The 26416-nt window shown below is 39.7% G+C and overlaps 1 protein-coding gene across 1 annotated transcript in view; it reads right to left on the reverse strand.

Moving 5' to 3' along the window:
* Nucleotides 1–26161, reverse strand: part of ITGBL1 (integrin subunit beta like 1) — a 149827-nt gene extending 123666 nt beyond the window's left edge. The window contains exons 1-2 of the mRNA XM_074930737.1: nucleotides 26064–26161; nucleotides 24586–24797 (exon numbers count right to left, since the gene is read on the reverse strand). Of these exons, the coding sequence (XP_074786838.1) occupies nucleotides 24586–24797; nucleotides 26064–26161 (310 nt within the window). The remainder of the gene's footprint in view (nucleotides 1–24585; nucleotides 24798–26063) is intronic.
* Between the last annotated feature and the right edge of the window lie 255 nt (nucleotides 26162–26416).

The following is a 26416-nucleotide window of genomic DNA, read 5'->3' on the forward strand; positions in this document are numbered from 1 at the left end:
TAGACAGCACATCAGTAAGATGCAATCATCTCTTCTTGTTACAACAATAATTATTGTTAAATATACTATTTTTTCATGGATTCTTTATGAGTTAATCAAAGTAATATCTATGCGTGGGCCACTTTCCATGACAGCCTTGAGAGATACGGTCTTTATTCTATGTATGTCTCTGGAAAGAAAAGTCTATGTGGCAAAAGCTGGACACTCCCTCCTCCCTACCCCAAGTCAGTATTACACATTTAGTGAGTAAAAGAAAACTCTGGTGCTTTTTCCACTTTATTTAACATTTGTGAGCTTTTCTGGCCCCTTGGACCTAATCATCAAACAGCAGATCCATTAGCAGAAGATGGATCACATAAGCATCACCAGTGTCAGTCAGACATATCACTGTTCTACTGTTATATGCCCTGATTATCATCCTAACATAGACTCACAAAACTTAGGCATCCCATGACAGCAAATAAAACATGAAGAACCCTGGCTGTGTCCAGGCTGATGTTGTAAAGCTGCTTTCGCCTTGTAAAAGGACTCATAGATTTGTAATGGAGACCATTAAGCCTGCAGAGGCCAGATGTAATTGCCCATGCACCGAGCCCAAGGACTTATCCTTGACTGAAGAAGTTCACCTGAGCCAGGATAACTTACCATGCTAGCATGTGTGAGGCACACCCATGCTGATGGCTTGAACTCATGGTTCTGGATTGGCACAATTCTGCCACTATGCCCCAAATATACCTTTGCTAAAGACACTGAAAAATAAAAAAACCCACATGATTTCCGCAGGTGGCTTATTTCACTTGCTACACCTTGTAATATGATTCTTTGAGCCTGGCTGCAGATAGAAGGATGCCTCATTTAACATAGAGGTACGGAAGCAGGAACTCTTACATCAGGTATTTCAGCCACAAGGCTGAAAAGGCAAGGAAAGCAACCGCAAATAATAAATCTAGCTAAACGTAGACAGGGAAGCACTGGCAAGACCTGGAATTGTGAACTCTTGTCCCTGGTAGCTCCGTACTCATTTCCAGATGCTGTCTTAAATGCCAGCTTGTCCTGGGATCTATGACTGGAGCCAATTAAAACCAGAAAAAAGTGGTGCCCCTCTGATGAAGAAAACCTTCTCAGTTCCTCAAAGGGCAGGCAATTTTTGAGCTGTGTGACACTGTCTCCATTCAAAAACATGCCCTTATTTTCCAGTATTCAACTGTTGTCATGTGTTCTGTATATGGGAAAGTTTTTTTTAAAAGTTGTGAATATACTTTAACATAAACAAGTCATATCTTGATCATTTAAACAAATTTGAGTACCTCCAGGGAATCAGTCTCTATCCTCCACCATGTGCCTCATTCTTGGTCCTTCTACTTAGTCTCTATTGTATATTCTGTTTGAATTATGAATCACAGTAGTTCTATTTATTGCTTCCCGCTTTATGCATTAACACTAATGTTAACAAATATCTTTATTGACCATCTGCCAGTCTCTGTCTTGTAAACTGTAATTTATGTCCGATGCTTTTTTAAATCCACAGGTCACTATGGGAAAATAAGTTGAATAGAGACTGTTATTAGATGTTTACTCAGCGATAGCAACCTGTAAGAATTTTTTTTTAAATCCATCCAAAAAATTAAATACATCAATAAAATGTAACTCCATCAAAAAATTAAGTGCCTGGTTCTGAGTCTGCTTAATGTAGATCTTAATGATGGTACAAATTTCTTTTAGATTGGGAGAATTTCAGTAACAAAATCATTACCACACAAAAATACAGTGTCACAGCTAGGTAACCATTTTTAACAACCAAATTTATAATCTCTTCGAAGAATGACTTCAAGTTAATTTGAAGAAAAGTAATTTTAAAATAGTAATTTCCATAAAACCTGGTTGACTGTTATAAATGATATTCTTTAATCCTTTATCAACCCAATCCCATATCACTCCTTCTATTATTTCAACCCAAACTTAGAATACCTTATAAGTCACCTGGATAATTCGATTTGGAGTTAATAGTACAGCATCCTTTATTTCTTCTAAAATAACACATAAGGTGAGGATTACCTCATAAATTCTGGTGTTCAAGTTTTTAATGTTTAAATTTTAAATTATTTAATTTTAAAATGTTTTTTCCTATTAAAGAATGTTTAATTTTGTCCTTGATATTGAGGGTTGAGATAGTATTTTGTAATCCTCACATGATGTCAGTATGTCATTCTTTCCAAATACTGAAAATTAAGACCCATTGAACAAATTTGCCCTTTCTGGCAAAGTACTCAGCAGTGTTAAGAATCACCACCATGTTCTTAAAAAGATAATTTTTTAACTATCACAGTCCAAGAACTGGGCACAATACTTGAAGGATGTGTTATTTTCAAATGGTTTCCCAAGGCAGTGGTCACAGTGGTAGTGTTCTGTTTAATTATATATGAGACTGTATTAGTGGGGCAGATACACTATATATAATAGATATAAAACTGTATAGGAATAGGTGTAACTTGTGTTCCCTTTGGACACTTCATGGTAACAGAGATGAACTTTTTCTAAATAAAAAAAACCCTTACAAATTAAACTGCCTAAATTTGTAGTCTTGTATATACCTGCTTTATTTTTTACTTCAGGTATTTTGATTTAGTGTTAATAGATGATTTAGCACATCAAAGCTGTTTAAGCTTGCTGGTAATAAGTCTTTCAGTATTTATATTTCATCTTTGCCTCTCCTAACCAAATTCTGTAAAAAGTAATATCTTCTAATTAAGGGAAAAGAAATGGATGATGGAAAAAGGAAATAGAAAGCAGTGAAGAGTCTTAAATTTTTTTTCATTCCCAAGGCATTATTTGTCCCTTGAACTCATTTTTCTCATACTTGCCAACCATTTTGTATTTGATTTTTTAATATTAATAACATTGTACACTACATCTGTTTTAATTAAACTGTTGACCAATTTTCCTTTTCCCATTCATTTCTACTGGTATCTAATACTGACTGAAAAGTAATTAGTAGAGAATATTACTTTAGAAAAACTTTTCTAAACAGGACTACATTTCACTTCAGATTACAGAAACATCCAATAAGATAAATGGAAGGAAGCTTTAACCAATATAAGCAACCTGGACTTAATCAGCATTAAAAGCCATTAAGCTTGAATTAATAAGCTAAAAATAATTAGAAATGTAACTTTAAAAAAAAACATGGCTTACAAAGTTGAAGTCTAAGTTGGATACATTCTTAGTGTTCTTTATTAGAGTAAAAAAAAAAAAAGAGGCATAATATACAATTCCTTGCATTATCCTAGTCATCATAATGCAAAGTACGTTCACAGTAAAAAGGGCAGTTTTTGAACAAGTAAGGCAACAGGTCCCAAGTAAGATGAAAAATATACTTTTCTAAGAAAACAGGGTGAGTGATAACTGGCAAGAGTCAGAATTTTAATTTAAACATGCTTCAAGAGAACAGACTGACAGCAATGAGGACAATAAAGTGCTGCTCAGGTGTCAATGCTTACTAAAATAAAGCAGCATCCAAGGAAAATAAATACTTAAAGGAAAGTAAAACCCAACTTTCTCCTAACAGTTTTAAATGCTGTTGTAGTCCTTCAAAAATTTGTTAAAGTTTATTCATAATTTTTTAGTCCGACACATTTTCCAGAAGTGCTATAAACAACTCACACCTGCATATAATTTCATTACACTTCATTCAAGAGCCTGTAGTAATAATTTTGTAAAGCATATTGTTGGCTTTCTCAAAGTACTGTTTCTTCTCAAGTTAGCATCACTAAGTATTTTTTGTTTCTTTTTTTTTTTTGTTATTAAAAGTAACATGGATTTTTGAGTATTAGAGCACTACAGAATTTATACTTTCCTCATCAAAGTTGGGGAAAATCTACTACTGCGTTACTCAACTGATTCATATGTACAGTCAGAATTTTTATAAAAAAACTTTTTCTGAAAGAACATTAGGGTAAGGATAAGAAATGGTCCTAAAAGTAATGATTTGGCTTGGCAAGGGTTCTGCTATATTTTTTCCTGTAACTTTTCAGTACTCTATTTTTAAATCAAAACCTTGTACACAGAAATCCCTGGGAGAATCCTATTAGTTCCAGTACTACATTACAGCATATATCCAATAATGCTAAAGCAAGTTTAGCACTATATCCCAGAAATACTAGAGAAAGAATAGAAAGGTAAAGGCAAGTAGAAAAAAAAAAAAAAAAAAAAAAAAAAAAGGAAAGCCATTAAGCTATTAACTTCCCAGTGAAAATATACGGCTCAGAACTGAAAAATGAACCAAAAACCTTACACTGAGATCTTGTTGTTCCTCTTTGAACCTGATCATTCATGCACATACAGGAAGTATAGCAGAAGTCCTTGCTTCTTAGCAGGACAAAACACATGGGGTATCTCAAGACCTGCTGGCTTTTAAAATGTTTACCAGGAGAGTGTATTAAGCCAAAAATCTGGATGTGGCGTGCTCTTGTCTGCTTGTGCATAGCCTAGACACTGTCCTTCCAGCTCTTGGTACAGATATGGAAACACATCTGTATTTCTTCTGGCAGCAGAGACTCTGGTTCATCTGGCTTAGGCCCAGAAACTAGCGCTGTCCTCCTAAACCCTCCAGTAGGTGCTACACACTTTCTGACACCTAGCAAACCTGTGAGTCTCCTCGTTTATCACCTGTGGTTTGGGGATATGGAGTAAAACTGTGTGGTCACACAAACAAGTTAGACGTACACCCAGGAAACCACAGGCACACATGAGCAATATGCTACTCTAGAGAGCAGGTACAGCTGCTCCATGACCCAAGGTGGGCTGCATTCATGTGCTCACCACCTTTGCTTCAGAGTGTGTGATGCAGCCAAATAATCAGCATTACTTTTGGGTCACCTCCATCAACTTCCTTGCATGGTCTTAACGTCTGGACCACTTGGGACAGCCAGCTAGGTCTCCTTTCCTCACATTTAAAGCACAAGGACAAGCTGTAAAATGATCACAACTTTAGAAACACAGAATTTTAAAATTTTGTTTGGTTTGTTTTTTTAAGTTAAAAATCAATCTGGAACTCATAGTAAAGAGATAGTGTCAGAAGAGGTGAGAGCATCCCACTGAAGGAGGACTGCCTCGACTTATTTTCTTAGTACTGGAGAGGGGTAAGTTTGTGCCTCCTGCTGTTGCTGCCTCCACCTCTTGGTATTCAGTTTACACAGGAAATCAGGTTTTAGCTGCTGCCAAACTGGAACCTCACACAGAAATAAGTTCACAGTGCTATCCAAAACTTAGTAATAAAGCAAATCTTGAGCACCTCTTCATATTTACTGAGCAATGAAATATCACGCCAGAATTAAAGGGTGTTTCTGAAAATAGTTTGAATGTGAATCAGAGGATATTTCAGCAGATCCAATGGAGTAATTACAGGGTAGGAAGAACAAACAGACTGTAATAGATAAGTGAGACAGGCAATCATAGACAAACTGTTTACTTCCCTGCTGATGGATGAATAGAGCGAAGGGTCACCTAGGTGGGGGGTTTTTATTTAACTTTTTGCTGGTAGATTTATTCTTGATGTCAGGTTTAACAGACAAGACCAGACTGACTATTTGGTAGCAATGTACTAGATATTTTTAATACCAAACAGCTCTGCGGAAGTCTGTAACCCCCATCTAAAATAGTGTTTTTTATAGGAGGATGGTAAACATTATGTCCAGCTAGTCAAACTGACCCAGGGCAATGAGACCTTCAAATTCTTAATCCAGTGTTTAAGCAGCATCAAAGTAGCTGGCTTTGCAAGGTTGTAATCAAGTGCTAGAAAAAAAGCTTTGTCTGGAGCTCCCAGAAATTGTGAGTCTTGGAGTCATTAAGTCTTCAGTGACCAGTGACAACACAGCTTGATATAGCCATGACGAACCATGTCACTGCTTTTGATTATTAATGGACTCTCACTAGACACAAAGTCTGAGACACAGATATTAGTTTTATGACTGCATCCTATGTTAACAGAGAGATGCATAGACCCAAGCAATAAAAAAAAAAACTATTTTTTTTTTTAATTTAAATGGTGAAATTTTCATGTTCATTCCTTCAGGGTATCTTTGACTGATGAAGTGCAAGGTCTTGCAACTTCAAAAATGCTTAACTGCAGAAGTAAGCAAGTCTATCCCTCTGCTTTCTGACATGTATCATGTACCACCTTCCACTTGTCTTCCAACAGTTCATCACATACTCCATGGAGAAACCCAGGAATAATCAACCCAACCAGTTAGAGTATCCTCAGTAGAAAAATCCAAGTCTGTTACCTGCTTGAGAGGTCAGAAAAATGTGAGAACCAGAAAGTAACCTGGGGCAGATGGACTGATTGTGTGTAATGAAGTACACAGAACTAGTCTGATTAACGGCACTTCCTTAAATGACAATCCACAACAATTTTTCTTTTCTTCATTTGTGTTTATCTCAAGGCTTGCTTTTTTTTTTTTTTCTGATTTAAATTACAGAGCTTTAAAAAACAACTCTCACAATAAAAGTATTATACTTTTAATAAAGAAGATGGCAAAATAAATTGGTTTAGTTTCCTAACCCATCTCTCCTCATGTCAAAAATTATTTTTAACTGTTTCTAATTTTTGTCAAATGAGTCAGATGAATTAAGAACTATTTCAGCAGAAGTTTATTTGTACTTCTTTTTTTTTTTTTTTTATCCCGTCACATAGACAGGTTTTGACTTCATGATGACCCTGAGCAACATCAAAGCCAGCCCTCCTTCAGCAGGAAGCTGGACCAGCTGACCTCCACAGGTCCCTTCCAATCCAAATCATTCTCTGATGCTATTCTAATAGGCTGGCTATGAACCAGCCTGTTCTTTCTGTTTTCACGATTTGACTAATGCTGCTGAAAAAGATGGTAAAAAGCAAGAGCTCTGAGACTGGACAAGCCTTACTTTGTGATGGCAAAATACATTATCCTAAGTTTGTGATAAGAGGTATATAGAAAAGAGGATAGGGGTTTTTAACTCAGGTGTTCAGTTTTTCCCTGTCAAAATTTCTGCTTGACCATGAGAACTAGCACTTTTCACAAAAACAAAAAAAAATAACTGATTCCTTCTGACATGTGATGGATTGCTGGTGGAGAGTACAGCTGGATGTGACAGCTGAATTTCATAAAGGAGCACTGAAATTCCTCTTTTGATCATGAAGGTAAGTCTGCCTGTAGTGCTGAGTGTGCAACATAATCAAAATTGTGACACAAAGACAGCTGCTGTCAATACCACTAGTAAGAGGAGACTGAAAATGCTGTCTGAGCACAGCTGATATTAATATTCCTGATACCAATTTTCCTAACCCTGTCATTTCTGCTGCTTGAAAAACAAATGCCTATGCACCCTCTGCTACTTTCACCTAAATCTCTTTTGCATATTTTAATTTCACTACTACCACTACAAACACTGCAGACAAAGTAACTGAAGTTTTGCAGGCAGAGAAAGTAATGAAGCAAAATGACTGTGGCTTCTAATAGTTAACAGCTGTATCTATGCCTATTTGTTGCTTCCTCATTTCATTGTCTAGGATGAAATCCTCTCTTTCATCCTCTGATGAAATCCTCCTGCTCATCCTCTGGGATGAACAGTTGCCTCTAGGCATCCTCTATCGTATCTGTTTGGACAACAGTGTTTCTGTCAATTCCCTATTCATTTACCAACTGCGCGATTCTTTATGGGAGTCTGAGGACCACATCTCATTACTCAGGAACCAGAAAATATCTCTTGAAAGTTCATGACAATACTACCTTAAAACATTTACAGAGAAAAGCCCACAAATCTGTTCAGCAGACTGTACAGCTCCATATCACTTTTCATTCCCCAGGATTTCTAAATCTGCTCTCTGCAAAACAGAAAAAGTGATCAAATTTCCCAGCCATATTAAAACACAGGTGGAAATACATTTAAGAGAAAACACAGAAATTGAGAGTTGGACTGATATAAATAGTATATAATACACTATCTTCAGAGAGCCTTCTGTAGAACATTCTATCATTAGGTGTTTGGAAAGTAGCAGAAAAGATTAACTGAAATCTGAATACATCACTGGGACATCTTGCAAAGGAAAAAACAAAACCAAAAACGTTTCAAGATTCATTTCTAGATCAAGTAACTCCTAACAGACCTAATCTTGTTATATTACCTTGGGAACTGTTTGAATGACAGGTATATCAAAGTGCACCCCTGTCCAACGTACATGCTATACCAACAGAAAAACTGCATACAACAATAGCAAAACAGATGGTACTTAAAAGCATTATAGATGCTTATCTTGCATTTACAATACAAGGAATCTTTGTTTTAAGGTTTACATCTCAAAACAACAAAAAATTCAATATGACTTTGCATTGATTTGTCTCTATAGAAACCAGAAGCATGACTTAGTGTTTAGATGTTGATACGCTGCTCACCATGTCACTGCACTGCATTTGGAGAGCATCTGGTTTGGTTTTCAGGCTTCCAAGTTTTGAAAGCTGTGATGCTTAATTTACATTTTCCAGCATTTTGGGTGGGGAAGGAAATAATATTTTTATTTTAAATTGCATTTCTAGGTACATTTCTTATGACAAAGAGTGTAAAAGTGCTTTTATCATTAAAATGCTACCTTGGAAGAAGACAGTAGTGGGGGGAAAGCAATGAAGACATTGAACAGTGTTTATTTCCCTGCTCATTTCATTTTAGTGCCAAAGCATATCTTGTAATGCCAATACAATATGTTTCAGCACAACATTCAAACAAATCATCTTTTTTGGCGCTCTCCCACATTTTTTCCAGGAATATATCTTGTCTATCCAAGTGTCTAAAACAGGATTTTCCTGCCTAGCTGTTTGCCTGGGAAGGTGTTGGTATTTCCCTATGAGATTTTGGCATCTGCCAACTTAGTCTTCCCTTTCTATACCACATGCACTATGTCTTCAGGCATTTGTCTCCATCAGTTGCAGACTGAATGAAACCACTGGGTTAGGAATTTTATGAATGTTACCATCACAAAATTAATTCAGTGTTTAAAAACTATGGCTGCTATAACAGACCTACATTTTCCTGTTCTGAGGAACACTTTGTACTGCTTGTAGTCTCCTACATTCCAGCTGCTGTATGTATACAAAGTCTTTACATTTGTTTCCAACCTTCCATCCTTTTCTTCTTCTCACTTTCACCACATTAAATTTCCTATGTGCGTTTTGATTCTTTTTCAGCCAAGCAATAAGCCACGGCAGAGTGGAACTCTTGGCTTCTGATGCTTGCCAGAAGGTGTTAGGAGGTATGCGGCCAACGTAATGCTCAGTCTGATCCATTTTTGAAAAAGGATTTAAAAATTCAAACTGACAGTTCAGAATACAAACAAAAGCTTAAGGTTTTGACTTTGCTATGACCAAAAAAAAAAAAAAAAAAAAGAAGAGTGTGCTTAAGGAAAGCAAGTATTTATTACAAAAGTGTTGAGCAGACGACCAAATGAAATGTTAGCTTTTAGGTAGCAAAGAGTCTCTGTATATAGTGACATTAAAGTAGGGACACAATTAGCAAAACTGTCCATCAGCAATACTATATGACTCACTGAAAGACATTTAAAACCACTTATGTGACTCACTTTGGGAGGAAAGACAGAGCAAAAGGGGAGGAATAGTACATGGTGGGAATATCCATTATGCCAAGACATTATGGGACACTTCAAAACCAGCTTTCATCACTAGACTTGCAAGGCAACAGTTCTGTCACACAGTACAGAGGGAGTAACATCACCCTCTAAAAAATCTGCCTTTCCTTCTGAGGCTAACCTAGCAAAAAAATTTAAGCACCACAGTTACCTGGTTTTATAGAATACACAGTCCAGAAATGGAGATATTCTCCTTAGAGTAGCTTCTGAAATCGTTGCTTCTCAGCAGCAACAATGAATGTATTAGGCCAAAACAGCTCCATGAAGGGCTCGCCTAAAAGGATGTGGGAGACACCTAGGCAGCAATGTGTTCATATTTTTTGGATGCAGGATTAAAGAAGACAACTGGGGAAGTCCTCTGTGAGGATGGAACTCCCCACATCCTTCCTACAAATGTGCACAAGAAGTGGGATGAAGACCACATGCCTATGCTATGTGGGAAGACCAGCAAAGAGGGAAGAAGAAACATTCATACAGACTTGTGCTGTATGCTATATACATAGCATTACCCTGTATATAGCTGAGTGTTTTTAAGGTGAAGAAGGGAATAGTGGGGGCAATTCCCCAATTCCCAATGATATGAAAGAAATGTTTGATATAAGTGTTGCGCCCCCACAATGGCAACATCTTTTGACTTGCTGTCAATCTAGGCAATGTCTTCAGCTATCAACACAGAGTTCAGTTCATTGCCATCCAAGAATAATTAACTTTCTGGAGGGCATAATATTGCACTGAGATAATATAGGGAATGTGTATCCCCATTGCAGCACTTAAAAACTGGCCTATTTCAATAAGTTTATTAGTATGTCATGCTACTTGCTACCCTTTTTTCATTATCTGTCAAAACATTTCTATATATTTACTTCCAGTGAAAAATGCAGAACAGATGTGGTTCCTGCTTACGTAGGAATTATCTTATTTGCTCTTTAATGGAGCCATCAAGGATAAGGTGCTTCTAGAATATAGTCATGATCTATATAGTAATTTGACATGGTCTATATTACCCTACATCAAACTGCAGGGCAACAGTACCCTTTCCCTTGCTGTTTTGTATATTTTTCCAGTTATCCATAAGGTCAGTGGTTGACTAAGAATCCACTTGTTTAAAAAAGCAAATAAAAAAAAATTTAAATGTTTCTGTTTAATAAACTAACTGCTAACTTTCCATCAAATTGCAAGGGTTGGATAAAAAATGTTTTCCATGACTCTGAGCTTGTTACAGAAGTCACAGAACCACAGAATCATCAAGGATGAAAAAGACTGTGTAGATCATCCAGTCCAACCATTAACCTAACATTGACAGTTCCCAACTACACCATATCCCCAAGCACTATGTCGACCCGACTCTTCAACACCTCCAGGGATGGGGACTCCACCACCTCCCTGGGCAGCCCATTCCAACGCCTAACAACCCATTCTGTAAAGAAATGCTTCCTAATATCCAATCTAAACCTTCCCTGGCGCAACTTGAGGCCATTCCCTCTTGTCCTATCGCTTGTTACTTGGTTAAAGAGACTCATCCCCAGCTCTCTGCAACCTCCTTTCAGGTGGCTGTAGAGGGCGATGAGGTCTCCCCTCAGCCTCCTCTTCTCCAGACTAAACACCCCCAGGTCCCTCAGCCGCTCTTCGTACGACCTGTGCTCCAGACGCTGCACCAGCTTTGTTGCCCTTCTCTGGACACGCTCGAGTCATTCAGTGTCCTTTTTGTAGTGAGGGGCCCAAAACTGAACACAGGAATCGAGGGGCGGCCTCACCAGTGCCGAGTACAGGGGTCAAATCCCTTCCCTGTCCCTGCTGGCCACGCTATTGCTGACACAAGCCAGGATGCCATTGGCCTTCTTGGCCCCCTGGGCACACTGCTGGCTCCTGTTCAGCCGGCTGTCAATCAACCCCCCCAGGTCCCTCTCTGACTGGCAGCTCTCCAGCCACTCCTCCCCAAGCCTGTAGCGCTGCTGGGGGTTGTTGTGGCCCAAGGGCAGCCCCCGGCATTTGCCCTTATTGAAACTCCTCCAGTTGGGCTCAGCCCATGGCTCCAGCCTGTCCAGGTCTCTCTGCAGAGCCTCCCTACCCTCGAGCACATCAACACTCCCACCCAACCTGGTGTCATCTGCAAACTGACTGAGGGTGCACTCGATCCCCTCGTCTAGATCATCAATAAAGATGTTAAACAGAAGTGGCCCTAAAGCCGTGCCCTGGGGGACATCACTTGTGACTGGCTGCCAACTGGATTTAACTCCATCAACCACAACTCTTTGGGCCCGGCCATCCAGACAGTATTTTACCCAGCGAAGCGTGTGCCCATCCAAGCCATAAGCAGCCAGTTTCGCCAGGAGAATGCTGTGGGAAACGGTGTCAAAGGCCTTGCTAAAGTCAAGGTAAACTGCATCCACAGCCTTTCCCTCATCCAATAAGCAGGTCACCCTGTTGTAGAAGGAGATCAGGTTTGTCAAGCAGGACCTGCCTTTCATAAACCCATGCTGACTGGGCCTGAGCATCTGGTTGTCCCTCATGTGTTGTGTGATTGTACTCAGGATGAGCTGCTCCATCAGCTTCCCGGGCACCGAAGTAATTTCACGGATCATCCCTCCAACCCTTCTTATATATGGGTGTCACACTGGCCAATTTCCAATCTGTCAGGACTTCCCTGGTCAGCCAGGACTGCTGGTAAATGATGGAAAGCAGCTTGGCGAGCACCACAGCCAGCTCCTTCAGCACCCTTGGGTGTATCCTATCCGGTCCCATAGACCTATGTGTGTCTGTGTGATGCAGCAGGTCACTGACGATCTCCTCCTGGATTGCAGGGGGGTTGTTCTCCCAGATTCTGTCTTCTGGCTGAGGAGGCTGGATTCCCTCAATACAACTGTTCTTGCTATTAAAGACTGAGGAAAAGAAGGCATTAAGCACCTCAGCCTTTTCCTCATCACTCATTACCATGTTTCCTCCTGTGTCTAGCAGGGGATGGATGGAGGCTCTCCCTGTTCTTTCTTTTGTTGTTGATATAGTTATAGAAACATTTCTTGTTATCCTTGACTGTTGAAGCCAGTTTAATTTTCAGCTGGGCCTGAGACCTCCTGGTTTCCGCCCTGCATTGCCTCACAGCCTCTCTGTAATCACTGTGAGTGGTTAGCCCCTTCTTCCAAAGGCTGTAAACTCTCCTTTTCTCCATGAGTTACAACCAAATCTACCTGTTCAGCCAGGGTGGTCTGCTCTGCTGCTGGCTTCTCTTACAGCACCTGAGGACAGCCTGCTCCTATGCCATTAAAACTTCCTTCTTAAAAAGTGCCCAGCCTTCCTGGACCCCTATACCCTTCAAGACAATCACCCAAGGGATTCTGTCAAGCAATATGAAAGTCAATCCACCACTTATCTTTAGAAAGCATTACTTTACGTCTCTCTGTTGAAAAGATGCTTAAACTTTAAACAAACAAGATTGTTCCCAGGGTCATTCCTGCTTAGAGACCTGGTAATGGTCATTTAGAAATGTGGTCATTTAGAAAGTTGAAAGAGACATATTTTGTGAAGTATTATAAATACTGCAAAAGATGAAAGTTCTTAGTCTTAACAGATTTAACCATTAAAATCAATGGTTATGCATCCCTTTCAATAAATTATTGTATTTAGAGACATAATAGTATGACAAAAACTATGATTACACTACCACAGATCCTCCTCAGTAAGGCAGAACACCACACTAAGAATTGGTTTCACATCACCATCAAAGAAAATCAGCCTCAAAGAGACCTCTGGAAGAGAACAGTCCACTTCTGTGCCTGGAGGCACAAAGAAGTACCTGACAGATATTTGTCCAATCTGTTCTTGAAACCCCCAGTGACAGAGATTGTATAGTATATCTTAGACAAGCTTTTTTACTATGTTCAAAAACATTCCCTCTCTTGGGAATAAGAAAAACAATGAACAGATAATTCAAAGTAACTAAAATAAACTGTAAAATTTCAGTGTGCTGTGCTACCTACTCCAGGAAGGAAAAATGACAATACAGTAGTAGACAATTGATTTCTGCCTATTTTAAAGATTACATGGTTTAGATTCATACCCTACCAGGAGCCTCTGCAACTGAACAACGCCTGCATGAATAAAGTATGAGAAGAGAAGCAGTATTTAATTTCATACAACTGTGGATAACTTCTACAAGGTCAGTGAATACCTAAGGCAGTTCAACTCATCTTGAGGCAAGCCTCCTCTAAGAAAATATATTCCTGGGACCCAAGTGTGAGAGCAGAGGTCACTGGTTTGAGAAAGAGCCACCAGGAAATGTAAAGAGAGCCAAGGTGGGTCTATCATCCACCCAGGTCCTCATGGAAACTGTTCTTTGATGAGCCAGAGGAATGGATTAGGAAACCTGTGAAGAGCAGTGCCAAGGACTTGGGCCAGATAAAGACTACTTAAAAAGCAGAAAAGTCTCTGAGAACAGTGACTGGAATTAGGAAAAACAATTTGGCAATTGGAGATAATGAAAACGTTCGGAGTGGGGCTGGCAACTACTGCTCATACAGAAAAAGATGGAAGGGAAGCCAAGACAACACCTGAAACCCTGAAAGACAGAGCACTAAAAGCCCATACAAAGGGCCAGAGGAACTATGTACTTGTTTTGAAAGAGCTTGATAAATTATGTCCCAGGCAGAGTAAGACTATTTTAAAATCCACTCTGAGTTCCTTTGATAGGCACCCATGAAATAAAATGAAGTCCACAGTCCCTGTATTGTTTAGACACAGCCTCCAAGATATTATCGTGCAAGAACTTCATTCAAAAAAATCTTACGTAATATGCCTCTTTGAAACCACTTACAGAGAAATCATGCTATATTTTCTGGATAATATCTGTAAAAATATCTTATAACCTCCATGTAAGTGTAGCAGACATACATTTAAGTAATTAACAGTTGCATGTAAAATTAAATTTTCTTATTTTTACAAAATAAAATCCCACAAAAATCATATACAAAAGCATTAAAATGGTGAGGGGAGAGGGGATGAACACTCACTCTGCTCATTCAATTACGAAATCTAATCTTATTGTGACTTTCCAAATCAGCAGACCATTTAATAAAACTTGGGATGGTTCTGTCAGTGTAACCGATTCCTTAATTAATACAGCAGAGTCTAACTCCTTGAAAGATTGGTTTTCATTTATCAGAATGTTTTCACACAAAAGTCTCATTTCTGCTAAATTCAACCCTGCCAGTCTGATGAAAAATTATTTTGGTGTATGCCCTGTCAAGCTACTGCTGAGTAACATGTAACTCTTTAAAGCAGTACAATACACAGAAGAAAATCAAAACAGAAAATCATGTAAAATGATGTAAAGCTTAAAAGCATTCTAAACTTTGGAGATTTCATTATTATTTTTTTTACCATTAGCCTGTGCAGGTAAATGACAGGGTTTGTATGATGTTGCATTTTTGACTGCTGTTATCTGGAGATTCTAGTCAAACAAGGGAAGGAAATGTTGTGAGACCAATTCTCTGTTGGCATAACTGTATTGATTTCATGAGGCTTATGTCAGCAGAAAACATAGGCTTCTGTTTAGATTTTTTAAAAAGCCACAACATTTGCTTTTATTAAAACATTTTTTTATCCTGAAAGGTAGAGATAGATGAGGGACAGGATCTACTCAAAGTACATGACTAGAGTTTGGTAATTTTGCCAATCCCATCTTCAATCAATTTTTTATTGTATTTGTTCATAACATACACAAAGCTAGTAGGAAATTAAGCATTAGAGATATTGAAAAGACCTTGCACAATTGTTTTTTATTGTAATACAGAAATTTATGCCATAGTTAAGCCTCTCTGCTTAGAAGAGGTCACATACAAAGGAAATCAGTTTAGAAGCAGTGCTAATGATATGCTCTAACATTTCTCCTCTGTGCTTCAATTTATTAAGCAGTCTTGGAAAAAAAAAGGCAGTAGAAATGTACTAGTCCCTCTCACTCTAAGATGATGCCCTAAAGCCCTGGGAATGAGAAAGAAATATGTTCAGGAAAGTTCTCAGATGGATTTGCTGTAATGGAAGCAGGAAAGACATTGCTCCAAGAACTCTCCAGGGCATGCCAGTCTTAGGTTAAGCTGCAGTGGCTGAATCAGCCAGGTTTAAGAAGCTAAATGAAAGCTGGACCAGCTAAAACTGATTTCTTTTTTTCTTTCTTTTCATAAAGAATAATTGTAAAATTAAAACTTGGGCATTTTACCTTAAATAAAAGGATCTCCATAAATGCAGACTATAGACAAACCCATATAAATGGAGAGTAGTTGTATTCAATTGCAATTGCTCCTACATTTCTCAATTTCCATTTAGGGAAACTGCCCTTTCTGGAGGTGATAGGCAATTTTCTTCCAGTGATAGCTGGCACCTGGCTCTCTTCCTAAGCACAGACTGGGAGTTCTGCTTCATTACACTTGCTGTGTTTGTGATTAGGATTATCTGTGGCTTGAAACAGAAGTGAGAATGAAATGAAATTCTTTGAAAAGATGGTCATTAGAAGTACTAGTCCTACAACAGTACTCCAATGAAGTGCTTCAAGACCATTTTCTGATATTAAATAAATTTCTTACTGGTTATCTGCTTCCCACAGAATTTACCTGACTACAAAGGCACCAGACAAAAAGCTAAGTACATACTGGCTTCTATGATTTTGTAACAGAAGGTCTCACCCTTATCACTGCAAGTCAGACTGCAGTTGTACAATTAATTCATTGACGCTACTCCTATTCTTTCCCGTTTAAAAACTGCTTGAGAAAGAACCAAGTGAGTGCAGATCATTAGGGTAAAAGTGCAGTATGTTCCAAGGGCCCATAAGTGATTTTTTAAATGTAAAGCATATAGTGATTAAAAGGCATAATTCTGCAAAAGCAATTTAGGAGAACCACACCACAACATGTTCTTAAATGGCTTTTTGTCATGGCATCACCACTGTTCAGCATGATTTGGACCTTCTGCAAGTATGCTCATAAGATGTAACTGTTAGCCCTTGTCCATTTCAATTCTTCCCTTTTCCTGAAGTGGGAGGTCAGAACTTCTCCAGTAATCCTTCAACGCATGACTTTACAAACCACCGTTTTGAAGACTGTTCTCTGGAACACAGTCTACCAGGCATATCACTGCACCTGCAGTTGTCAAAATTTCTTTATAATCTTTTCTCAGTAAGCTTAAAAGATTATGAACTTAAAACCTTCTTTCTGTTTAAAAGTCTATCATTGTGGAATAGCTTTGAACATGATTACTTTTATCTTTAGTAATCAAAATTATTTCAGAATATTCAGAGCAAACTGTTTGTCTGACCAATTCTCTGTGGTATTGACCTGCTACAAATTCACATCTTTATTTATAAGTGGAACACTTTTAAGCTGAAAACATATTGGGTGTTTCCATAAATCAAAGCTGCTTTCACTTGGATAATGATACATAGCACAGACAAGAAATGAGTCTGGGTGTTTCAAGTGAAGAGGAAGTGTGTTTTCTTAAGAAGAGGGGTTTCTGGCTTCTAAGACTCAATCAGCTTGGATCATTGAGTTTATTAATTATCCAGTTACTTTCTGGAAAATGTAGTTTAAAACACCTGGAGGGAGGAAATAGGACACGAAGAAATCCACGTTACATGAAACAAACTTTTGCCATACGTGTTTCCCACATTTCGGACAAATGAATGGACTAAGGTAAATGATTAACATTTATATCTTGCTTTTAATAGGTTATCAAGTTTGTAAACTAAACCATTTCAAATCTCAGGAAAAAAACATTTCCCTCCTGTCACTGAAGCATAAATCCACTGGAGAAAACCATAATGAATACAAAATTAAAAGATGTATCATGGTTTAAATGCACAGGACTCTTCATTAGAGGTAGAGAGTCAGATTTAGCATTTCTTAACTGCCAACCACACAATTTCAAGATTTAAATAACTTTAATACATCCTTTTAATTAAATACGAAATTCCATGCAAACCAGGAAAAATACTTTTTAAAGAGCTATTTTTGCACTGAGTAGCCTCTAATGGTGGATCATGAAAGCTAACATTCCCAGTATTTAAAATGACTGACACCATCTGGTTTAAAAGACTGAACTGGAGCTGCTGGAAGCAGAGAACCAGAAGAAGCACGACTGAGGAAGGTGGTGGACTGTTAGTCTGTCTGGGGCACGGGAGGATTCTCCAGCAGTCCGCTCATGCCTCTCACCACCCCCCGCATTGCCCCCAGCAACACACTACTGTCACCAGGTGATCCAGATAAAACATCTGCTGTTACATGCTGCTCCCAAGGCCATAGTGTTTGGCAGTAACATCTTACAAATCACTAAGTTATTACTCAGCTCACTCCTGCCAGTGTCAGAGTTGGCACTCCCAGTCACCTTCCTCATAAAATGCCCCAGATATGCCTCTCAGTACTCTGCCACTCCTTAAGGCCCTGGCAAGAAAATGTCCCCAGATGATATCACTGCAGCTACTCAGGTAGACAAGCAGAAGGGCAAAGGAGGTCTTATGAGCTTTATGAAAGTCACTGCTCTTTCAAGAAAGGCAACAAGTGCAATCACAACTAAACTTTCTTGAATCTTTATTATTCTTCATATGAGAATCTGATCATGTAACTGCTTGAGTTGGTGTTCCAGCCCACTCCCTATGTACTAACTCACAAACCCCTATCTGCATATAAAGACTCACTCCATCACTAGGAAAGGAAGCTTTTAAATAGCCTTTTAAAATACAGTTTAAAAGAAGAGCATTTTTTAACTATGTACTCAGTGGAACAGAGGAGTATAGGAAAAACTACCTCACTGGGTTTGGATATCTGTCTTTTCAATCTAGACTTACTGCTAGGAGAAGGACTTGCAAGTGGTTTGGGTCAAGACAACCCTCCCTTTCTAGGGAAAAGTAAAAAAAACTTCAAAGAAATCAAAGAAAAAACTCAAAACCTCTCAAATTGCAGCTCCTTCACCTTTGCCTTGTTCTTCACAGTCCTTACAGCTCCAAAGGAAATTTGACTCCAGCAATAGAACTGTGGTTCACCACAAAGTAATGTGGCCTCCCTCCACCACCATATACTCCAGTAAAACACTGATAAGTGTACCACATATATACTTGGGGGTCTTTCTTCACATGGCAGCCAAGCACCAGTCCTTTTTAGGGACAAATTTCCCTTTTTTTCCTGGGACATCACTAGCAATCTGTTCTGTCCTCCTAAAAAAGCTCATGGAAACTTTTTAAAGCAGTGACATGTTCCTTGTCAGGACAAACTACCTGCGAACACCTACACTGAAAGGTCTATAGTCCAGTGACAGAAATGATGGATGGTGTGAAGCCATTTACAGGACCGAGTATCAATAATAGAACTTTAATAAGCATAGAAAATCTTGTCAAGCCAGTTGGTTTGTCTGACAAAGGCTGTCATAAGAGCACTTACTGAAACCCAGCCACTGAAGCAGGTAAGATCATTAATACATTCTTCTGTAACGTTAAGTACACCATCTATTTTCTATCATCCGTCTTTTCCATATTAATGATAATGAAACAAACATTAATAAAAGGATTCAGTCCGTGGAAGCCATTTTGTCATAAAGGGTATGCTTTCAAATACATAAAAAAAGACTTGAGTTCATTATCAGCCTGTGAATAGCATAAAAATTCAGACATACTTCAGAACACTTATATACATTGTCAAAACTTGCACAGACGTTTGGTTTTTCTCTGCAACAGATAAGCTTGTCACCTCAGTCTAAAGGGCAAAAGGTGAAGGAGATGCTGCTCCCCCCACTACTTTGCTGTTGGTGATGGCCCGAGGGACTGCATTCCGGCTCTGCTAGGTGATGCAAAAAGCCTCTCCTTCCACGTGCCCAGTGTACTCACTTTTGTTTTTTAAACTAGCACATATTTTACACGAGCAGTATCTGCAGATAAAGGTGCTCAAAATGATAGCTGAGCATTTAGCTACAAATCATTTAATAAGACACTTTTAAAATGTTTCCCTTCCAGCAATCCCCCTCGCAGTGCCTCTCTAGGAGCTTCGTCCCCGTGCCTTGCTTGCCACTATGAACATACACACTGCATTGGGAACTACAGCAATTGTAGATGTATCAAAGGCTTCTTGAGTTTACCTAGATCAGGTACCAACAGCACAAGCTGAGAATAATACAGGCTTTTAGCTTGTACTTTGTAAGTCTGCCAGGACCTCATGCACTCAGCAAGTCAATGAGCCCGCAATGAGGTCTATGCTATCACAATTTCACTTATACTAGAATCTGGGAGACTTGTTTTGAGATGAATATGTATGCTATTATCACACCTACAAATCCCTGCTCCAGGAGAAAATGACACTTAAGCCAAGTTCTGAAATCCAGACTAAAGCAAACCAGGTCAGAGAAGAACTGCAACCTTCATTTTCATCATTAGCCTCTGGCCGTATTTTTAACTTGGTCTTTTTAGGAGGCTGTGTCTCCAGTGACCACGTGTGCCACAGCTGAATCTTTGCAAACATGGCCTCTGACAGAGAAGAGGCTTACACCTGTTCTCAAAATCCAAGGTTTTGAATTTCACTTCAGCTCAAACGGTAATCAATGCAGGTCACAGACTGGCTTTTCTTCACACTTTTAGCAAGAAGTGCTGCTCAATAAAAAATCAGCGTGTCAGACCTCCCTTCAGTACAAATACAAAGGTACAGTTGTTAGAGCATTTCCAACTCAACTAAGATAGCTCTGCCTAAAAACAGTATTCAGGTTTTGAGCAAAGAGTAATTCTCTGCTCAGAATGTTCTCCAAATTCCATTCTCAATTTCCTAACTCTCTCCAGCCTATATATATGGCCCTATATCCAATAAACTCACATGGATGCATAGCTACATATTACAGCAATACTTTAATTTGAACTTATCTTATTTCTGCATCTACTACTTGTCAATTTAATTTTCCACTTGTGTTCTCTGCATAGTTTAAAGCCTTGCAGAGTGGAAAATAATGGCACTGATATCCTTCTGTCCTTCACATAACTATGATAACACTTCTGGCTGTGAAAACCTACGACTAACACTGCCATTACATTGCTGAACTAGTCTTAAAATAGGTGCAGCACTTACAGCAACTACAGCTTTAGAGAAAGAAACAGAAAATCTTTCACTGGCCTGAACAGCAGCCACAAAAGTTCCCCAGAAACTGCTTATGGCACTGGTAAACCACACAGTGACACTATCATTCAGTAGGTGTAAAAGGTATTTTGGTTTGAAAAAAAAATGTTTATAATAAATCTTACTAACTATGGAAAAACAAAGACAATGAATATAACTTTAAGCAAAGAGAAACCTTCTTTATACATTGCTCTCTATGCAGTCACCAAATCGTATCTGCCCCTTGATCTCACCAACTATGAACAGTGCAATCATACTGTCTTACGGCCCAGCTGGCAATTTCTGTGGTCTATTCTCTTGAAATATCTAGAGTGCTCCCACTCCAGTTGGCCATGGAAGTCTATGTTTAGTTTACTTTTTTTATCTTCATTAATCACAGGCACAGTAAAAAAGACTACCTAAAAAAAAAAAAAGTCACTAAAATTGATTTTTTCTGTACTGCAAAACCACAGAAAAAATAGGTATCAAGCAGTGATGTGATAGGAATTAGTGCTGCATTCCACTTTCCTCTGCACACAACACAGGCTCCACTTATGCTAAGAAAGCCTGAGGCAATATGTGAAACTGTCTGAGGTCAGAACTACTATTTGCAAATAAACAGCAACCAATATATTGTCTGCTCTGAATGAAGCATAAATCCATTGGGGTTTTGATTCAGCGTTTGATTCAGTCTTCCTCCTCTTAGCTCAACTCCTTGAAGACCATTAGCAAATGACAAAATAAAGATGTCATCTACATGCAAAGAGAATTACAGTACTGGGACTACTCTTTCCTCTACACACTATCACATGGCTGACAGATAAAAAGGCCATTGAGGAGCACAGGAGACTCAGCGACTCAGACTACAGCACTTGATTTCTCTCTCTTTTTTGTTTCTGACTCCATGAGAGATCGTCTATTGCTTTATCAATCTCAGTGGGATAAAAGGCAAAAAAATTTATCAGAATTCCCTCTAAAGCAAAGGGAAATACAGCAGAGAAGTCTCAAGGGAGAGCAAAAGGACAAAGATATCTGCATCTGTTATTCTTCATTGCTCATAGCATAATCTCTTTCCCACTGCTTATATAAGGTGATAAGAAAAAGCAAATCATAAACAGATGGACATCTCTTCAGAATATGGGTGTCCAATGATGGGTCCAGAAGGTGGATCTGACCCAGAAAGTGCCTTGAAGATAATGAGCTGGCATATTGAGCAACTAGTATTTTGTTTTGCTTGGGACAGGAGAGGGAAGTGGAGGTATGTCTGAACTGACCGGCAGGGAAACACAGGTACCTTTGGCACTCGTGACTTAAACAAATCTGCCTGTCCAGCTCTGAATATGAACATCACCAGTGATTAGACATTAATCACTTGAAAAAGGCATCACTCTGGCAGCTTGAAAAGTAGCTTGTTTGATACAGCATTAATCTCAAATACCATGGCTCTCTAGAGGAATATTCATTTAGTGTCTGGAAGTTCTGCATGTGGTACCAGTTATTGTTGTTGTACTTACCAGGAAAGACCCACAATGAAATAGGACAGCCAATATCAAAATCAAAATAGGCAAAAAAACCCCCAAAGGTAAACAGGAATAGAACTGCAGTAAGGTATTTTGGCTATTCACCTAGAGGAAACAATTTCATCCCTGAGTCAAAAAATGTGCTCAAAAATGCAAGGAAAGGAAAGTATGTCATACATGGAAAATTGCTTGGTGAAATAATGTTAAGAAGCATCAGAAGATGTGGTTCACTGAATGGTTGGAGGGGGATGCTATTCATACAACGTAAGGACCGTTTCCTGACAGTTATACCTAATCTGACCATCTTTTCTATTCTCCCCTCTTGCCATATACACACAGCTTCGAGTGACTGAAAACATTGGGGAAAAATTAAGAGGGCATGAAACACAGAAGAAATTTTATCATCTGGATCCAGACCCTGTGTGCCAGCTCCAATGGAGTTACCCAGAGCCACTCTCCTGCAGTGCTGGGTAGCCCTGGACTCCAAAAAGTCAGCTGGACTTTCAGCAAGCAGTGTTGTCAAAAAAAAAAACAAACCCAACAACAAAGAAGCAAAAACCCTAGGCCCTTCACAGCTGTTTCCCTCCCCATGACTTTGTCCTGAATTTTTTACTACTTTTTTTCTAGAAAAGTGAATTTAAATTATTTGACATCTCAGTGGTAGCACAGCATCAATACTCCAGCTACAAAAGGTGACAACTACAAAAAAATGTTTTTTTAAAAAACATTTAATCACTTAACATTCACATCTTTGAACTGCTGCATGAAGTGCTACACAAAGGCTAAATATTGTTAGAAGTCTCTTGGGTTTGTTTATCCTGTCAGCACTCCTTTCCACCAAAGCACTGGCAAAACTTGCAGCCACTGTTCATGAGATTAACAGGAACATAATAGCGGAGTTTGTAGCAGAATATTAAACTTGAAGGAGCTTTCAGTTTCACTTTATACAATTATCCTAGCAATAATAGCAAGCATATTGAAATCACACCACCAATCAGGATATTCACGTTTGGGAGAGCAAAGCACTGAAATGACTGTCAGACTCCCATTATTTCTTATGTAACTGAACTTAACACTGCTAACTACAGAGTCTATAAATCAGTTTCTCCATAAAACTCTAAAGTCATAGGTGCCAAATACAAATATTTTTCTCATAATCCCATCCTTGATCTTTTCATGTTATTATTGGACTCCTTATTCTTAGCTACATTTTTGCTAAAATAAGTTGCTCTTTTTTTCCTACAAAATTTGCCAAACCCACTGCTGGAATGCATTTGTATTGTCCTCTTACTAGGAGAACTGCTGTAACATTCCCATTGACCTAATTGCAGTTTTGGCCTGAAAATATGACACGTTTGTGTGACTCTGGTAAAGCTGTTGAAGAAGGGATTCTAGAAATGAAGCACCCTTCTGGCCCCTTTCGTCAAGCTCCAGGCTGAATCCTCTTAGGAATGTGATGGCATTTCTTCTCCCTGCTTTTTTTCTAAAATCCTATACTAAGCCGCTTAAAAAAAAAAAAAAAAAAAAAGTCCAAAATCTGACCGAAATAGCCCAGAAACTTAAGTAAAGACAGCTGGAAAGATGAAAGAGTGATAATGTTTAGATGCAAACCAAGCAACATGTTCCAACAACTGCTGGAGACTAAATTCTGTCCCAGAAATGTATGTTATTTCATTTGTCATTAAAGAATACAGTGTCAGTGGGGAAATCTCTGAAACCACAATACAGTTACATTGTTTTGAGTCTCTATTTAGAAAGCATTATCATTGTTAGGAGAAAAACAGAGATTTCGTATTTATAGTCCCTCAGTGTGGTGGTACCTGTTACAGCAAACCTTGCTCATAGCAGAAGATAAAAACGTAATTACAAGATGAAATTGATTGTTCAGAGATAGTTTAAAGCCTTTGTAGATACTTTATGCCATTATTAGGCAAACAATTCAAATGCAGCAATACAATGTGAAAAACACGAACAATATTGTGTCCTGTATTAGATTCAATGCAAAGTTTGCAGAGCCTGCAACCCAAAGCAACTCCTGCTTTTGCCCCTGCTGCAGATGAAGCTTCTCTGGGCAAAGTCCCATTTTATGGCATAGATGGTGCCTTTGACTTGTATCCTTTAATCTGGTGAAATCCTTGGATGTGCCCACAATCCTGTTTAGAGTCATAGTTCAGGTACACATACATAACTGTGTCTCTACGGTATCATTGTGTTGTGTTCCCACCACATTTCTGTTTATAATAGATACTCTTAATTATCTAAGCTTCCGTCACCATAGAGGTTTCCTTACCCGCACAGATCTTCCCATCATAGATCTCGCACACCCAGTCGTGGCACTCGCAGAGCGGACCGTAGTATTTGCCGGACTCAGTCACTTGGCAGATGCAGACTCCACACTCGCATCTGCCTCGGCCACTGCACAGCTTCCCCCCGGGGACGCGGCACCTGAGCTCTGACTCAGTCCGGGACAGCCAGCACGAAGAAGGACCACCCAAACCGCTCCTGTGGAGGTCAGCAAACAGAACAAGCTGTGGTCAAAGCCAGCGGCTGCAGCGCAGAGCTGACGAGAGCCCAGCTTATGGGAAATCACCCTCCTGCCATGGCTTCACATGATCACCATAATATTGGTTTTAATACCACCACTTCAGTTACGGTTGTAAACTACTTGCCTGATATTACCCCATTTTCTTCTATCAGAAATCTCACTGCTACCTGCTGAAATGCTTATATTGTATTTTAGTTACCTCGTTAACTGCATTAGGCTCATCTTCTTTCACATTATGCATATCTGGTGTATATATATATGCATATCCATGTATAGTTTGATTATGTATCATCAAATATTTTGATCTGAATGGTTTAGAAAAGACATATACATCCAAACACATCATGACAGAAATATATGGTACCAAAAGCAAAGCTATGGTTGATTCTAATAAAATACATTTGCCAAAGAAATCTTTCTGGTTGTCAGATATATAGGATCCATGCTTTCATCGAAAAAGGAAACCGAAGTAATCACTGCTTTCCCTGCAAGTGTAGCTTGCGGCTGTGGTTTTAGTAAAGTCAGCAGAGTCTGGATGGTAGATCTGAAGATCTGCAGCTCTGCCATGCAATTGTACCACGCGCTGGAACACACAAAGGTCGGGACTTCCAGGACATACACAGGGAAAATCACACGTTGCCTCATCAGCAGCTGGATTGTAGGAAAAAAGAACAAAGGACTGGCCAAGCCAAAAATCAGTGTTCACAACTCTAGGGAATACTGCGGTTTCAAGTGGTCGGTACCTGCACTTCTCAGACAGTAGATTTCGCAGACTCTGGAGTGAAGGAGCTGCTGTCTCTAAGGACAGGTGGGTGCTGGCCCTGGTGGAGTGGGACAGCAAAGGACAGCGTGCCTCGCTGTGCTGCTGCACCAGAGAGCAGGAGCACACAGGGGTTTGTGCTTGGGCGCCTGCTCCACTCGGGCAGCAGAATTTAGAGGGTTGGGTGTAAAGAGCTGTCACTATCCAGCTCTTTCCCCTTCTGTGCTTTTAAAGTCTGGTTTTTGGGCATGAAATACATCACTGCAAATAACCCCCGCAGTCTGCGCGCCTCCTGAGGCTTCCAGCGACCCAGCTCACTTCCCTCAGTGTTCACTTTTAAGCAGGCAGAGGAAGAGCTCGCTACCCGCTTCACCGCTCCCTCCGCAACCCCGGCCTCCGAAGTCCTGACATCTCATAAATCAGTCACACACCCCCCCCAGGGAGGCTTCAGAGCCGCACTTACCGCAGGGCCGGGGGGCCGGCCGGCGGCGCAGGGTGAGCGGCCGGCAGCGAGGGGACCAGCAGCAGCACCACCAGCCCCAGCAGCCCCTGGGCGCACATGGTGCGTACGGCCGCACCTGGAGCACTCCCGCAGACAGACAGACGGCCGGACAGAGCGGCCAGGCGTGCCGAGAGCGGCGAGCCGGACAAGCCCAGCTCCAAGGCTGCTCCCCCCGTGCTGCAGTGGCTCTGATTAGCTGCCTGGGAGCAGGATTTGGGCAGCGCTCTGGAAGGGAGGCCAGTGCCAAACCCCGAAGTTTACAGTCTAGGCAGGGAAGTAATTAGAAACAGTTGCGCAGCCAGATGGTTTATTTT

This window comes from Athene noctua, chromosome 1, assembly GCF_965140245.1.
Source record: "Athene noctua chromosome 1, bAthNoc1.hap1.1, whole genome shotgun sequence".
NCBI lineage: Eukaryota > Metazoa > Chordata > Aves > Strigiformes > Strigidae > Athene > Athene noctua.